Raw genomic sequence first — 17,719 nt, 5'->3', positions numbered from 1 at the left:
AGCAGACATTTTATTAACAATATATTGAAAACGATCAAGCCAGTACTCACTGAAGCACTGAATAAGATCCTTATTTGTAATAACGAATGTATTTATGCGCAAACTAATGACAAAAAATAAGTGTAATAAAACCATCTGGATTATAATCCATACATATATATATATATATTCGATAGACTTGAAAATAAACAGTCGGTTAATATACAAACAAGTCACTATTTGCGTCTAGCTTAAGTGCTTTTTCATATTCTAAAGAAGTTTACTTTGCCCTAGATGCGATAAAAACATACGGAAAAATCTAGCTAATGGTTAACGATTCTCTGGATGATGAACTTACACTAAATATTGAAAATAATCAAAATAGATTTGTAAAATTACAGGTGTGAAATTAGGACAATCGAATAGTGTGAGTGTGAGTGCGTTCAACTGAACATTTTCGAATGCAAGTTATCACTTACTTTTCGCGCATAGTGACCTTCAGAAAAATCAGGGATGTGAACTAGGTCAGTTTCATTCTTCTGTTTCAATTCGGGAGTGACAGAAGGCTGATTAGCCACTGTAAATCGTGGTGGTGTTGGCCTCCCGTTTGATCTAGCCTTCTTTGGAATGCTTTAATAGATGAGGCTTTAATCACGTGTTGAGGTAGTGAGTTCTTTTAAATGATTATTAGATGGGGAAGTGAGTAATTTGTTCTGGGCTTGTGAACTTACTTAGAGTTTACTCGCAAGTTCTCTGTCTTAGAAGGCAAGGGAAATGAGTTTATCTCAGTTACATAGTTATCACTAAGTAATTTAAAAACTGTGATCAAGTCACTCCTGGTTCTCCTATATGACAAGGGTTTCTGGGAGTTATGGTCACTTCTCTGAGCATCGGAATGCTTTGATGAGGAGATGTTTCAGATTTTAAACCCCACCTAAGTAATACCACACCGAGAGTACTGTGTCCGAGCAGCTGGTCAATGTTTTACTAAGGATGCTACAATCCTCGGGCGTGTTCAGCATGCAGGAACAAAGTTAGTAGTTTTTTCCCAACCCATTTACGATCAGCGCTCAAAACGCCAGCCCTTTTTCTCTTTATCGTATCGTGCAACACGAGGTGACTTTATACTGGCACTCTGTAACTTTAATAACCATTTGAGTATCATTATATCTTATATTTCACTCCATCCAGAACTAATCATCTCCGAAGCCATAGCAAGAAGGTTCGTAAACCGCCATCTTAAAACCCAAAACAAAATTTCATCTTTCCCATCACGTAGATAATGACTGGAACGCCTTACTTGAAAAGGTGGTATCAACCCCATCAGATGACATTTTCAAGGAAAATCTGGACCTTCTCTGAAAAACGAGTTACAAGGATTAATACAGGTCCATCGAGCTATTATCCTTATAACTGAAGTCTGAAACTAAATAGGTTTAGTTTAGCCAGTCTATCGTCATTTTAGGGCTATGAGATTCCGGAAATCAGCTTATTTGCAGTTTTTAAAACCTTTTTCAATAGCCTCTTATAACTTTTCAGGCGGTGGATAGCTACGTTCAATACTCGAATTAAGGAACATTGAACACTGTATAAAAAATCAAGGGGTTTTTAGCTTGACTGATGACCCTACGTTGAACTTTGTCAAAAACCCTGCTGTAGTCAATCAAGAATTCATCTGTAGGTAGCATTTGATCTGAAGAGAGGACCACACTTCACAGTCTATAAAGTGCTTGTGATACACCAGTAAAACTTTCGAAACCCGTGGTGCTTTCCAGTATGAATCCGGTATTTGTCCAGATGCTTAAATAACGCCTTCCAAATATTTTGAAAGAAACGACATACCACCAATTTAGTTAGGTTGACGAGTTGAAGCTTAGGGTAACTCTTTGGTATGTACATTGCTAGCATAATTTGAGAATACCTGAGCTTTTCCACAATCATTTCCACTAATTATCTAGTACTACCATCTCACAATAATCCTGGAATGCTGTCTCTTTTTCTTTAACCTTCAGTTTTTGCACATTTATAAGGGTTTAGGATATTGTGTAGACTCACTAACTAGCTTGTCTACATATAATCTTCTGGTGGTGGCGTAAGTAATTAGGTCCCTCCGTTATTAAGATTTGTGTCAACAACGTTACTAAACGAAATATGTTCCAATTTATTTAAACTAGAGCTAATGCGAACCGAAATAAAAAATATGGGTTTTTAATGCAAATTTCGAATAAATGTTGCTGTAATGTAGAGTGTAAGAACAAGCTAACCAGTTATCGATGAATGCACTTACGGCAGTCTAGCTACCTACGATCTGGTACAGTCGCTTGGCAGAGTACTTTTTGTCAGGGGGTGACCAGTTAATTTATTATGGTCAGCGTCAGTACCAAAAACTTGGGAAGCTATTTAGTTCTAAGACTTTCTTACGACTAATGACATTTCACGTTATCAGTCTGAACAGGTTTCGAAATCTCAAAAATTGCCTCATTTTCCCTTCTCTGTAGTTTAAATACATACTTATCATCTCAGCACTGATAAGATTTGGTAGTTGAAGAATATATTTTGATTATATTCTTTACAAAGACTTAATTTATTCTGATTTTTATTCGCGAAATTTCCATTTGACATCTACCACTAGGCTTTTATTATGGCTATCTTGTTTGTCGGAGCTATTTATAGATAGCTTAAACATGATCGTTTGTGTGAAATCAACTTGGTTGAGAGTACAAAAGAGCAGAGGAATATAGTTGTTTAAATCATGTTGTAGTCGGCGTCGAGTCGCGTCTGACTGTGATCACCACTACAGGAATACCACGTGCCAGGTATTAGGTTGGATATCTCCGTTGGTCGAAAACCGGAAGGTAGTGGACGGTTGTAATGAGATATATTTGTTGGCGATCTCATGATATCGAAAGAATACTGAGATCGTGCCAAATCCACAAGCGAGACTACTGAGCATACACCAGTTCCTATCAGGTCGCAAACAACGGAGGAGTGTTTTTTGGTACACTTGAACAAACAGGTGGAGTGAAACAATCACAGCTACAATTGATTATGCTAATAATTGTTTCCGTTGTACCAATCGTATTCGCTTCATAAAATTAGGTCACAACGGGAGCCCTGTGCTAGGAAGGGTTTACACTTTCGACACGTAGCGCGCCACACCAGGGTGGTTTCCATGCAGAATATGGGGTTTGCGTTCGTAGGGGTCCGGACCAGAAAGCGCTGCAGATGTAGGACGTAACCATATTGAGCCAGGCAGCCAAAAGCCACAATAACAACCAAGTTCGAGACCATACGTATGCCTGATGTATTCGGAGCTAGAAAACATCGACTGAGTGCGTTGACAGGAGCATGGGTTATCAAACCAGTTGGCTGAAGTCAGTGGTACCGATTGGGAGATGGTCGGATACTTGGGCTCAGGATAAAAAATCAAATGAAAAGACAAAGGTGTAGCATTCATGGATAGGGTCCTATACCATATCCGTTGTTGAGTGAGAGTTTATTAACGAAAGCGAACAGGTAGGTGTACTCGGCGACCGGAACGTGAGACTGTAGTCTCGTTCGTTCCTCATAAGACTGCAATCTCATCCAAAGTCAAGGGCGGTGTGATCTGCGGATCTGGACCTGAAACATAAGTCTCGTCCGTAGATGGTGCGGCTGAAACCTGTTGTTGGTCCGTTATGTATCCAGTGCGGGGTCCGAAGTGGTTTTAGGTATCCCGCTTGTAGGTTTGGTGGGTCTAGCATTGAGTCCCAGCTTATCAGTTAGGGCATTGTCATCGATATGTGCTGACTTGAGACTACCATTGCTGACTATCTGGACGCGGCCGAGTCCATCAACTTTGAAGGTCCTTTCATGACGAGAAATCACGTGAAAATGTCCTTCGTAAGGCTGTTGCAAAGGTTTGCGTGCCGAATCTATTCGTATGAAAATATGTGAACAGGTAGATAACTCTCCAGGGTGAGAGACCTGTCGATGCTGTATTCGAGTTGACACTGGAGGCATTGTTCGCATATACTCGGACAATCGTTGGACGTAGTCTGATTTACCAAAATCGTTACCGCTCTGTTGTGTGAAAAATTCCCCAGGAGGACGCAATGTCGTACCGTATACAAGTTCAGCAGCAGAACATCGAATATCTTCCTTTAAGCTCGTTTTGATACCTATAAGGGCGAGTGGCAACGTTTCGTCCAAATTATTTCAAGTTGGCGATGAAACCGTTCAACCAAACCATTTGATGCTGGGTGGTAGGCAGAAGTGCGTATGCGTTCCTTACCAAGCAGCTAGGTCAGCAGGGAGAGTAGTTCGGACTCCAAATGTTGTCCTCGGTCAGTCATGACAGTTGAGGAACAACCGTACAGCGCTACCCATCGTTCTACGAAGCAGTGTTCAACTGTCTCCGCGTAATAGACGTCATGGGAATAGCTTCAAGGCATCTTGTGAAACAATCGATGCACATGAGTATGTGATCATACCCGTTCGATGGTAGCAATGGGCCCACAATGTCTATATGGACGTGTCCGCAGCGAGCGTCAGGCGTAGTGAAAGTGCCAATGGGGGCCTTTACGTGCCTGTACACTTTTGAAAGTTGACATTGTAAGCATTGCTTTATCCGCACACGAACATCTTTATTCATGGACGGCCAGACGTATTGTGCTGCGATGAGATGTAATGTAGCTGCGATACCTAGATGAGACAGTTCATGCAAGGCGTTGAAGGCAAGACGACGATTAGCAGAAGGTACGATGGGTTGGAGAAGATCAGTAAAAGTCTCACATAAGATAGTACCTGAACAAGTAGCTAAGGATACTTCACTGCACTGAAGGGATGTAGAATGTTGTGCTTCTGTGCATGAAGGATCACTTGCTTGAGCGACGGCCATAACAGGGAGATCAATCACGGGCAAAGTAATTGCATTCACCTGGATACGTGACAGAGCATCGGCAACATAGTTTGACTAGGCTTGAACGTGACGAAGGTCTGTTGTGAACTGAGAGATATAGTCCAAATGTACGCACTCTCGTGGTGAATAGCAGTCAGACTTTGCATCCAGAGCATAAGTTAAAGGCTTGTGATCAGTGAATAGGATGAAATTGCGACCTTCTACTGCGTGTCGGAATTGTTTGATGGCACAGTAGGCTGCTAGCAGTTCTCGAACAAAAGCGCTATATCTCGTCTCCGCGGGAACGAGGTGTCGTGAGGAAACCTCGAGAGGTTTCCAACTTCCGGAGATGTTCTGTTGCATAACGGCTCTTATGGAGAAATCCGATGCATCGAAAGCTATACTAAGCGTGACTGATGGGTTAGGAGTGTGGATTGAGCTAGTGCCGTTCTGATTTTTGAAAAAGCAGTACACGCGGCATCGTTAATTTTCAATTTGCGTGGACTGCAGAGAAGTAAGTCGGTTAATGGTCGCAACTGTTCTGTCGAGTGTGGGATGAAACGTCGGTAGAAGCAAACCAAACGGAGAAATGCCTTCAGTTCTTTGAGTTAGGGCGGTACAGTGAACTCCATTGTTGCACGTACTTTGTCCTCACGAGGTAAAATACCCTCTTGCTTGATAATGTGACCTAAGAATTTTATTTCCGGTTTGCCAAGTCCACACCTATCCGAGTTGACTATTATTACGTTATCCGAAATACTCTGGAATGGGAGCATTAGATGCTGATAGTGTCCATCTACATTTGATGATTGGACTATCAGACCATCAATATAGACGCGAATAAAATCTTGGTCTCGTACTATGCTACCGATAAGCCTTTGGAAAGTTTGAGCGGCATTCCGTAATCCAAATGGCATTCGTAGGAACTCAGACAGACCAAAAGTAGTCGTGGTGGCGGTTTTCTTGATATCCTCAAGGGCAACTAGGATCTGACTATATGCTCGTACCAGATCGATCTTAGAAAACATAGTCGTGTCCTTGAGTGATGTCGTGATGTCATGTGTGCGGGGAATGGGGTAGATACCAAAACGTGTAGCTACGTTCAATGCTCGGTAGTCTCCACATGGTCTTCAACCAACCCAATCCATTTTGCGAACCATACGGAGAGGTGAGGCCCAGGGACTGTGAGAAGGACGAATAATACTAGTAGCCAGTAAACTGTCGAACTCACATTTGGCAAAAGTTAATTTGTCCGTTGCCAGTCAGCGAGGTTTTGCCGTGGCTGGGGGTCCGCGGGTGACTATGTGGTGTACCACAAGATTGGTCAGTAATGGGATCTCTTCGAGAGGTTTAGTCGGTTTGGGAAATTTTCGGAATAAAGCGTGGGATGAATCGTCACAGCGATGAAATAAACCTGTGATTCGGCACGCGTTTGTGTGAGCTTTAAAGCCCACGAATTCGCTGTTCGAGGAAGTATCGATTAATATTAATAATAATTTATTCTGAAATAACAGTTTGTTACATGAGACATGCCAGTTTACAAGCAAAATCAAATTGTTACACAAGTTACAATTTTCACTGTTGAAAATTACTCAATTGGGTTGATATTTCATAAGATGTGAATGCAAATGGATTTCGTAAGAAACATGTCAATATCACACTTGGCGCACTTTATGAAAGTAGCGTTGCAACACACATCTGATGGTGAAGAACAGATACATGCGAAGTTGCGGGCTTTAAGAAGCTTCGACCTCATATCCCTCTGGAATATTTGAGGCTTTAATAACGGTGTAGGACGAAGTCACTCGTGCCATGTCTGTTTTCGGTGGAGTATCTGCAGGAGGCTGAAAAAGGTGTAAGAAAAAGGAAGGACGAAAAGCAGAGCACACAATATTCACTGAGGAATATTTAAGGTATAACCATTTAGTCTATTTGTCTGTTACTGAAATACTTATTAGGCAAGAGCATACCAATGTGTCAAAGCAAAATAAGTGTGATTAGCTGCAGCCTACATGAATCGACTAGCAATTCATTGTGCTGTAGCAAATCGATACCGAGTATGGCTGTGGGAACATCGGCAATGACGAACGCCCAGAGATACTGTCGTCGATTGCTCGGGCTGAACGTAAGCTGTCGTGTGCCAATGGTAGGAGTGACTGGGCACAGCCTTAACCAGAACTCGCTTACGAAGCCGCCTTTCGGCGTGGCTTGGAAGATGCCCGCTTGGATCGAGTAGGTACGGCTTGACGGGAGCGTGATTTGGCTCGGGGGACTTAGGGTTCTGGTATATTGGATCGGTTTCAGAAAATGAGACGGATATGAATACAGCCACTCTTGTCACTCAGAGCCGAAGCACCATTAGCGTCGAGATCTACGTTCGAGCATGAGGTTGAGGCAACTATATAGTTGACTCAGGTGCTAGTCCTTGCCAATATCTTACCTTTTATGAGGGCCACCTGATTAAGTGGTTTCTCTTCGAGCAGAGCCGTAATCGTCGGTTGTATTTGTGCTGATAGAGATTTGAGCCGTAATTATTTAACGAAATCGGGTCGTGGGTGTTATATACGAGGGAAGAAGTAAGTACGGATAACTTGCGGGACCTATTATTGGACTATTATTCTATGTATACTCCTATTGTACAACTATTCAGTAACCAGATCATCTATATCTATATTCATCTTATTGTAAGCTTCATTTTGACCTATTGATTATTATTATATGATTTATTGTTCCTATGTTATGCTCAGTTTCTTGATTATTGTCTCCCACGCTTACAGCCTCATTTGGCTTGGTTTTGTACAAATATTATTTTCTATTTTATGGTATGATGTGGCCTACCTGTCTGATATGTAAACAAAGTATGCTTGAAATAAACGATTCATATTGCCGAGGCTGCTATTAGTGTTCTGGACTCAAGTGGACGGGCTAGGCGGATTAAGGACTAATAAGGACGCTAGATTACTCATACTAATCGAACGTCGATGTCACAGTGTGAAGGTCGTAGAAGTCGTATTTCTATTGGCGGATAATTCACGCAAGTTACGTCCTTGTTTAATTCGTGAGGTCATAACAAATTAGCTACGACCTTGATCAAGACATAACGATTGACGACGGCTAGGTCAAGTCATAACAGTGGGTCTTGTGAGAGGTTGCAGGCGCGTGACACGATGGCTCGTTTCGTGTCAACCAGTGGGTGCTATGCTAATAATGTCCTCAATCGTTCCTCCCTCGATGGGTGGAAATGTTTGAGCATTGCCTCCTTGTATCGATCATAGACATTATATACATTATGGTTGAAGACTACCTCACAAACAACGACATGCGAACTCCTGATAAAGTTTCCAAAGCAAAAGCGTATTTTCGCCGTTGGCTCGTAATGCAAAGGTTCTCAAATAGATACTCCAGTGCCTTTAACTAAAATTTCCGATCATAGGGAATAAGAGAGACAGGTAGGCAGTTGACGACCAGTACCTCGGAGTTTATTCGGTCCATTAGGTTCATTAATGTTGATTTGACTTTTGTCAACAATATTGAAACCAGTTCGTATGCATAGAGAAAAAGATAACCAATTCTGAAGTGTAAGATGATGAATAACTTTAAAATGAATGACATTTCGATTTATTTGTCATATACAAACTGATAACATCTAATTTGTGTTTAAATATATAGTGTCATATGTAAAGTGTAAAAACAAGACCGTATTACAGTTCAAAGTATTCTCACTAAATGATTTGAAGGTATTTTAACACTTTAGTCTCTATTGATTTTTACTTTAAAATAGTTTATGTGCTTAGACTATAAGTTGATTTCATGTACAAACATCATGACATTCTTCAAAACTAATACTAAACCGAAGTGTATGTGTGTGTACGCGCAAATCTATAGAACTTCCGTTTATTCAGTGTAAAGGACAACATTTAAAAGACTGAGCCATATGACAAATACATGAACCATCCTGTGAATAGAAGAAGACTTTTCTAAATGAAAAAGGATCAACTGTTTCTTGATTCATTATCCTATGAAATGGATAAATAAATCAGTTACAATAAAAATACATGCACTGGGTTGAATCAGCAGAACCTGCCAGAAGTAATTTTATAATTACACAATTCCATACTTCCTTCTGAACTACCTTCATTTATACAGTTCCTTATCCACTCATACCTTGCCCACACTTATTTTTCTTTAACACATCAGTATGTTCTTACCTAATAAGTATTTCAGTAACAGACAAATAGACTAAATGGTTATACCTTAAATATTCCTCAGTGAATATTGTGTGCTCTGCTTTTCGTCCTTCCTTTTTCTTACACCTTTTTCAGCCTCCTGCAGATACTCCACCGAAAACAGACATGGCACGAGTGACTTCGTCCTACACCGTTATTAAAGCCTCAAATATTCCAGAGGGATATGAGGTCGAAGCTTCTTAAAGCCCGCAACTTCGCATGTATCTGTTCTTCACCATCAGATGTGTGTTGCAACGCTACTTTCATAAAGTGCGCCAAGTGTGATATTGACATGTTTCTTACGAAATCCATTTGCATTCACATCTTATGAAATATCAACCCAATTGAGTAATTTTCAACAGTGAAAATTGTAACTTGTGTAACAATTTGATTTTGCTTGTAAACTGGCATGTCTCATGTAACAAACTGTTATTTCAGAATAAATTATTATTATTGTTATTATTAACCTCAACTACAAAAACAGATGAGTCGAAGCTTCGTCATACTGTATACAACGCCAGGCAATAACACTAAGAACTGCCGAATCAACTCTCCAATCAAAATACTAGACAAGATTAGAATTTCGATATTGACCAATTGAAAAATCACGTCCCTCAACCTGTAATTTTTGCATAAATCGAGATGAGTATTTGGAAACCTGATTCGACACAGTTGATTGAACATATACCCAGTTTCCCATCTCGCATTTTCATGTACAAATTAATGTCTTCAATTCTTCCTTACATTTCACAGTGTGTTCTTTAATTATCTCCACTGCTATGAAACTCCCTGAGATTGACATGTAACATACGTGAAGTGAAATAGGTAAATATACGGTTAAGCACCACACATGAAAGAGCTCCTTGTGTTAATCATCCGAAACCCAAGATTGAAATGTTTCCCATTAGAGAATATAAATTGGTCCTTATGGTTACCATGTGGACATCTCGGAGTTCGACACCCAACAATGAAAAGCCTCCTATCTAGATGAAGCGAATAAAATCCCATTAGAGTGGTTGTCGGCAGAACTTCCGACAACTTTCCTGTAAAAGTAGAACTGTGTGTAGTCTTGATTGTTTATGATAAAATCTCGTCCAATATTTCACACAACGATTAGAAATGCTGTGAAATAGTTATGAGGCTGTAAGTGCCTTATTATTGAGAAAACAAGGCTTATTGTCTTCGAGGGTCACGACTAGTTGAGAGTGTTCAAAAAACCAGTTTTAGGTTACCAGATGCGTCGTATCAATTCTCAAGCATTCAGTAATGAATGTCCACACAGTGTTTTATCCAGAGTAATGTGTTGGCACGTTCTACTACTAGTCTACTACACAATCGCAGAATATTTATCAGGTCTGGTTTCTAAAGATTATCGATTCACCAGTGCATCCGATAGAAATCGATGTCATTATCGGTTCACTGGAGAACAATAAATTTTATCTCTCTGACTCAGTCGACTTTATATTACTGACCTACAATTCTAACCAGAATTGATAAAGATTATTGAAAACACTCTGTAGACGTTTTCACATTTACAAAGTGCTGGGTCATAAAATGTTTCTCTTCAGAGTTTCTTGAGTGTTTGTTGTACAATAAAGATTTACATAGAACAGTCCAAATATAGTGACGATTAAACTCAGTTGTGAGAAAGAGTAGTTTACTTCTTTCGTCATGTACATATATCTCATCGGTATGATGATTTCGTTTCATAACTCGTTCAGTTCTACATTTAAGCAGCAAGTTACAAGTCATAAAAATTTCACGATTATAGTCCCTATATTAAGTGCGCGATGAATTTTGTGTAATCGAACCGTTACTTCCCATCCAAAAATATGCATCAGTAGTTAATCAGTCAAAAAGATTACAATCGAAGTCTAATAACGACAACATAAGATGACTGAGCTACTCAGAATCATTGCTTCTTATCAATCATGATTGCATACAAAAATTCACTCTGCATCTTTCTTGAAACACTCAACATCTTTATCGGTTCTTCTTTATTGAGGTCACTTCCATTTGTGCCTCGCCTGTCTTATTCAATGTTTGTATATTCGTGTTGATATTCTGTGTCACCATTTGAATGATGTGGTAGAAATTCTCTGTTAGCATTTCTAACCTGCAGAAGTTATTGTCTTTCATTTCATCGATAACTAACGTTAATATTTCATTTGTTCTAATGGATTCGTCCAGAATTATTATCAATAGTAACGGTGAATGCTATACACACCATTATTGTTAAATATATTGAGTGATACAAGTTGCAAGTGTCGCTTTATTTATGTTTTGAAGTGATTTCTTAATCAATTAAAACTTCTGTCCATTGATTTTCATCGACTGTAAGACAATCAGACATAGCCAGTGTAGAACTTGACACATATCTGCACCGGTTCAAGTTCACAAACCATTTAGGCACCACCAGATGAAATTGTCAAGATGAATGCGAAGGGTAGAAGGAGTAACAGTATCAGTAGTAGTAGAAAACATTAGGCTTAGACAACATGATCCAGCAAGACTGAATGAGACTGCATAATAAACGGTATAAGATAATTTGGAGGATCAAAGGAAAGATAAATATTGAATGCATATGTTTCACTGTGACCTAATCCGAGTCAACGTACACAGGTCTCCAAACTTGATCCCGATAAACGCACGGACGCCAAAGCACAAGTCTGAACCTACCAACATGGCTCAATCCAATCATCAATGAATACATGAACTAATCCTGTTTTGGTTTGAAAGCGCATAGCTTTCTTCAAACCTACTCCTACAACAAAAATACCCTTTCGTCGACTGTTATGTAATCATAAATAGACCTTCATGAGAAATTAATTTTTTTTCTTTAAAATAAATAGGTTTATCGTATTCAAAATAAGTATATGATTATGTGCGATCTGATCTGCGCCCCTAACAAATAACTTAGCTCTCTGTAGAAATCAAGATTCCTCATTACTCTGGACACCAATTATTTCAACTATCGTTTGATTGTTTTAGATTTGTAGTCAAAGCAATCTTCACAATCATCTGACTAAATAAATCTCTATGCAAGCGTAAGAATGATCTCCAATGAATCGCAGTACGCTGCCACATCATGTAAGCTAATTAGATGAGTTACGTATTCGTCGCCTTAAGAATTTTCAACCATTTCGAAGTCACTTCACTTATAAATCCTTTCATTGTTATCGCTCGCTAGGTTTAAACTTGCACTCTTATCACTTACTAAGTTTGATATAATTTTCTTCAATTATTCTGAACCGTAGTTTTCCCGTTTGTTATATATTTCTTATACATATTCATGAATATATATATATATTTGTAATTTATTCGCTCTTTTTTGATCAGTTCATCCAGCCTCCTCTCCATCTGTCACACAGCTCAGCGATTCCCAAGGGATTCGTATTAATTGGTTGGCTACTTCTGGCGCGCGGCTACTTCCAACATGTTTGTTAAAGATTCAAACGGCCTTTGAAACTGGCGGGGGAATATTGTAGGTCCAGTGTAATGTCACTGAGCACTAGCTAAATCATCCGGTTGTTGGGTCACTGAATATCGAACAGATCACCTATCCCTGTGAAAGTCAAGGACATTCAATGCGCATCAGTTAATCATAGGCCACGGGCTGATCCATGAGGTGGTGGTAACATATTCGCTTTGACCTACTTTAACCAATATATTTCTGTGATAACGTCCTTTGTGTTGTATGGCCCATGTTTCTTTGATACAAGTACTTTGATACACGTAAGGCTCATACAGACAAACAGGAAGAAGCTCACGCGTTCCTAATTGAAAGCATAAACTGCTTATCATGAACGCCGCGATATTGCCAAATAAGATGGATAAGCTACGTGAATTTAGCAACACTAATGATGTTCATATGACAAGAATATCTGAAACATGGGTGTCTTCTCAGTTTACGGACCAGGAGCTAGCAGTACCTGGAATGTCTTTGTTTCGCAACGACAGAAAAACACTGATGGGGGTGGGGTAGCATTATACCTACGATCATACCTGGAGGTACACCAACTTCACAACCAAGAGTTTCTCAATCTTGATGAATCAGCGTGTTGCTCAGTAAGATTGTCTGCCACCTGAAGGTGTCTAGTTGGGGTCACCTAAAGGAAGCTCACTGCTGACATCGAGTACAAAAATCGTTTGCTGGAAAGATTAACTCGCCCTGCTAGTCTCGGATTCTCTCATATCCTAATTCCAGGGGACTTCAAGTTTCCTAGGATCAACTTCGCGGAACATACCTACATTGGATGTGAAAACTCTACTGAAGCTCGGTTCTTCAACCTCATCATCTGGGATTATTCGAAAATGTGTAGTCGGCAACTCGTTGGAGAAACAGTCAGACGCCATCGCGCCTAGACTGGGTATTCACAAATGTAGAATTCCTAATCGAGGACCCCTCAATTCTGGCTTCCCTGGGGAAAAGCGATCACACCGTTCTATCCTTCAGTTTTGTCAGCAAAACTAAGCTAAGATATCCCACCAACAACATTCGCTATAATTTCAAACGGTTGAATGCCTTAGCTTTACACAACTATCTACAACAGGTGGGTTGGGATGTTCACCCTCAACTTGAAGTGGATGCTCATTGGGATTTCTTGCTGCACACGCTCTTATGTGCTACTAAGCATTCAGTTCCTCAAATTGTCCCCAAGATCTACAAACAACCTCCAATCATCAAGAACCGCATTCTTCGTTTACTAAGCCGCAAAAGGAACTGTCGAGCTGAATATAAACGAACTGATAACAACGGCGCGTAAAAGCAATACAAACATATAAGGAACATATGCACAAAGGCAATAAGAGAAGACAGGCTTCGATACCAAATAAAGTCTATCGATAAATTTGTCTCTAATCCGAAAAGCTTATTCCATTACGTAGCTTCTCTTCAGCCAGCCAAAACTGGAGTTTCCCAACGGCTAGGTCCTAATAGTCCGACCAATAACGACGGGGATGCCGCTAATGTTTTGGCTGAACAATAGTCTCGGACATTTCAACTGACCCACATCAACTACACTGATGAAAGCTTCACCTGCAGCTGCACAGCAATTTCCGAAGTGGACCTGAGCGCTAACCTGGTGTTCCGTAAACTGCAGCACATGGGAAAAGAAACTTCTGGTCCAGATATGGTACATTCTGCTATACTGATGGAAGCAGCCTCAATCTTGGCAACACCGCCTTGCGTGATGTTTTCACACTCGCTATGCCGAGGTAAACTACCGGAAATTCGGAAGCTGGCTCACATCCGACCAATTTCCAAAGGAGATCAACGCAGCGAACCCCCTAGCTACCGAACGGTGGCACTTCTCTCTATACCTTCTAAAATTATGGAGTCCCTGATTTGCGATAGTATACACGACTACTTATTACCCATGAAGTTCTTCTCAACCAAATAGCATGGTTTCAGGAAGGGTCACTCTTGTATAGGCAACCTTCTGACTGCAGTGGACAGGTGGACAGTCTTCTTAATCGTGAGGAGAAGGTTGGAGTTATTCACCTTGATTTATCGAAATCTTTTGATAGGGTCAACCGCATATATCTTATCAATGAGCTTAAACAATTGAGTATCAAACCAGCTCTAATTGACTGGCTCGCTTCATGTCTAAAAAACGACATTTTAAGGTCGGTGTTAACTTCACTTTCTCTCAGGCTATGGAAAGTCCTAGTGAGGTCCCCCTGGGCTCAATACTAGGATCTCTTCTCCTCTTGATTTATATAAACGATCTGCCACAACCAGTATCGTCTGACCTACTGCTTCTTGCTGATGATGTGAAACCTTGAAGAGAGATACGCAACCAAGAGGATATACTGGGGCTTCAGGAGGATCTGACTCGACTTCGAAGTTGGACAGACGACAACGGACTTGCCTTCAACACTTGAAAGTGTAGAGTAGTCCATCTGAGTCATGTTGCAGACCATAGGAAACTTAGGAAACTTCTCTCTAGAAGTATCCCATGTCGAAAAAGATTTAGGAGCTTTGGTACCCTACCACTTGAAGTCGTACGCTAACTGTGACCTTCTTATGGCTCACAGTATCCTTGACACTTCTGGTCATCCCCTTAAACATCTACTTAAGCCTGGTCACAATACAAATCTTACTTGAGCGACTCCTACTATTGCTCTAGTAATTTTCCTCACTTATCACTACTGATTTTTTTAATTCCTTAACTTGCCGTCTATTGAACTATCAGCAAATATGCACATATAAATATAGTTAGGTCGGTGCTCATGAACTTAGGCAAAATGGGTGCGATTTTCATTTTAAGTTCTCGAGCACCGACCTAACTATCTTAATTGATGTGGATCTGCTCGTGAGAGGAGTGTGCTGTGGTTTTGTAAGAGATATAATACAAATAGAAAATCAGTTGTCCCATATTTCTAAGATTCAAAACACATCTTGAGGTTTCGCTTGCCGGTTTCCATTATGGAGCAGTAAGTATCATCTCATCTATAATAAATGATATTCATAACATTCTCTATCTACTAACTATGCAAGTGGTTGATTGTTGCTCCGCAATATTAAGTAGTTATTCTGAATAGTGATCTATTAGTGCATGAAAACTCCCAAAATGGTATAACAGAGATCTGAGACTTCGTGCTTACAAGGTTTTTGTCTTGACTTTCACACAGATCATCCGGCAGTTGAGTCACTGCTTGGCAAACAGTTCATCGATCTTCGTCAAGGCCAAGGACAACCAACGCGCATCAGTTAATAGTACATGACAGACTGGCTCATGCAGTGGTGGTCGCACTCTTTTCATTGTACCTATTTTTACCAATATATTTCCATGATAACGTCGTTCGTGTTGTACGGTCACCAACGTAGCCGAAATTCCTGGATATAATGAAAGAGTAATCCACGTAAGATACTAACCGTGAGGTGTGATTTAGATGTTAGCTGGTTGGTGACAACATTCCCGTCTAACTGGACTAGGTCTTCAATCATTCAATTCACTTCATCTATGTTGATGATCAACGTGTATGTGATAAGAACTGGCTAGTTTTCATGAATGTTGTCTAGCATCACGTGCTCGAAGGTTCTCTGGTTCGGACACATAAGTATGTTGAGTAAAACTAATCGAGTGAGCGTCAGTATGAATGACTTACTGAACCATACACTTTGGAGACCTATTTGTCGCTTCACATCTATCATTATTTTGGTCCAAATCCAGTAATCAAGGTATACCGACAAGGTTGACAGAGTACAAATGCCTGTTTGAGCCTTTTTTTAGTGACAAAAGATTAAGCGAAGTAAATAATACATTCGGTTACTGCATTTCAGTTTCAGTTTGGAAAGTACAGGAGGCTTGATGGCCTGTGTTAGTCCTGGCAATGGTGGTCTCTCAGTTGATCCAAACTTCTTTTGAAATAGTTGATGGATGGAGCTTCAACAACGTGCTGAGGTAATGAATATCACTCGTTGATGATTTGACGGGAAAGTCGGCATTCAGCTGACAAGTAATTTGTCCTGAGCCTGTGAACGTTCATGGAGTGTCCTCGTAAATTTTCTGTTTTTGAAGACAAGAAAAATGAGTTCATATCAGGTGCAAATTTATCACTGAGCAATTTGAAAACTGTAATGAAGTCACCTCTGGTTCTTCGATTTGACAACGGGGATAGGTTTAGGTTGGCAAACCGAGTATCATGCGGGAGCTTCTCTATTCCATGAATCAGCTTAGTTGCTGTTCTCCGAACCTTTTCCAGAAGCTCACTGTCTTTTTTTTAAGCGGGAGCTAGCTGCTTGTATACACGACGCACGAACACTGTATACAAACTGAAAAACGTTTTAGCGTCGACATGACTAAAAGCCCTACGTATTAACCATAAAGTTCTATGACCTTTGGCGGCTATTGCACGGCAGTGTGCAGTAGTCTTAAAGTCTTGGCCAACGATGATTCCTAAGTCATCGTGCGTCTGGATAACAGGTAGCTCAGTGTTATTCATCGTGTATACATCTTTGCCATGATGACTGGTATGCATCACAATACACTTGGAAGTATTTATTGGCAACTGCCAAGTTTGAGATCATTCAGATAATTTCTCCATGTCATTTTGAAGCTCTAAACTATCACCCTTGCTCCTTCCAAGATTTTAACAACCATATTAGTCAGGTTAATTGGTCGGTAATCCTCAGGTTTATATTTCATACCTGTTTTGCAGACAGGTCTTACTATAGCCTTCTTCTTCCAGTCTTTTGGTAAACGACCCTGGGTTACGGATGGATTAAAGCATATACTTCAAGGGTTCACAGCAAGGTTGGATAATTCCTTTAGTAGACTGAGATGCAATTCGTCGGGCCTCGTGGATTCGCCTATGTCAAGCTCATTTAGCAGACCAAAAATATCGAGTTCATTAATGGTCACGCTGTCCAGTGCTTGTGTGGGGGGGATTCGCATGAACTTGTGGGAAGGGTGTAATACATCTGAAGCCTATTTAAATAGCTCGACTAATTGCTTACTCAGCTAGATGTGTGGATCATGTCTTTCCATGTAAATCAGCGAAATATATGTGAAAGTAGATGAGAAATATGGTTTTACGTTTATATACGACTCATAAGTGTTCAATGAGTATTCTTGCTTTCGCAAATTGTTTACTTGTGCTACCGTTCAAGGTTGAAACTGCGTTTAGG

General features: G+C 40.3%; 1 protein-coding gene across 1 annotated transcript; it reads right to left on the bottom strand.

Annotated features, from left to right (window-relative positions):
• Window positions 1-8,158: 8,158 nt before the first annotated feature.
• On the bottom strand, window positions 8,159-8,470 carry Smp_196830 (hypothetical protein; the record flags this gene model as incomplete). Its single annotated transcript, XM_018793748.1, is given in 2 exon segments — window positions 8,159-8,272; window positions 8,276-8,470. Coding segments are annotated over 2 exon segments (309 nt in total).
• Between the last annotated feature and the right edge of the window lie 9,249 nt (window positions 8,471-17,719).

This window comes from Schistosoma mansoni, chromosome 1 (genome assembly GCF_000237925.1).
Source record: "Schistosoma mansoni strain Puerto Rico chromosome 1, complete genome".
NCBI lineage: Eukaryota > Metazoa > Platyhelminthes > Trematoda > Strigeidida > Schistosomatidae > Schistosoma > Schistosoma mansoni.
Note: the sequence above shows the minus strand (reverse complement) of the source record. Positions and strands in the feature narration are given on the sequence as shown.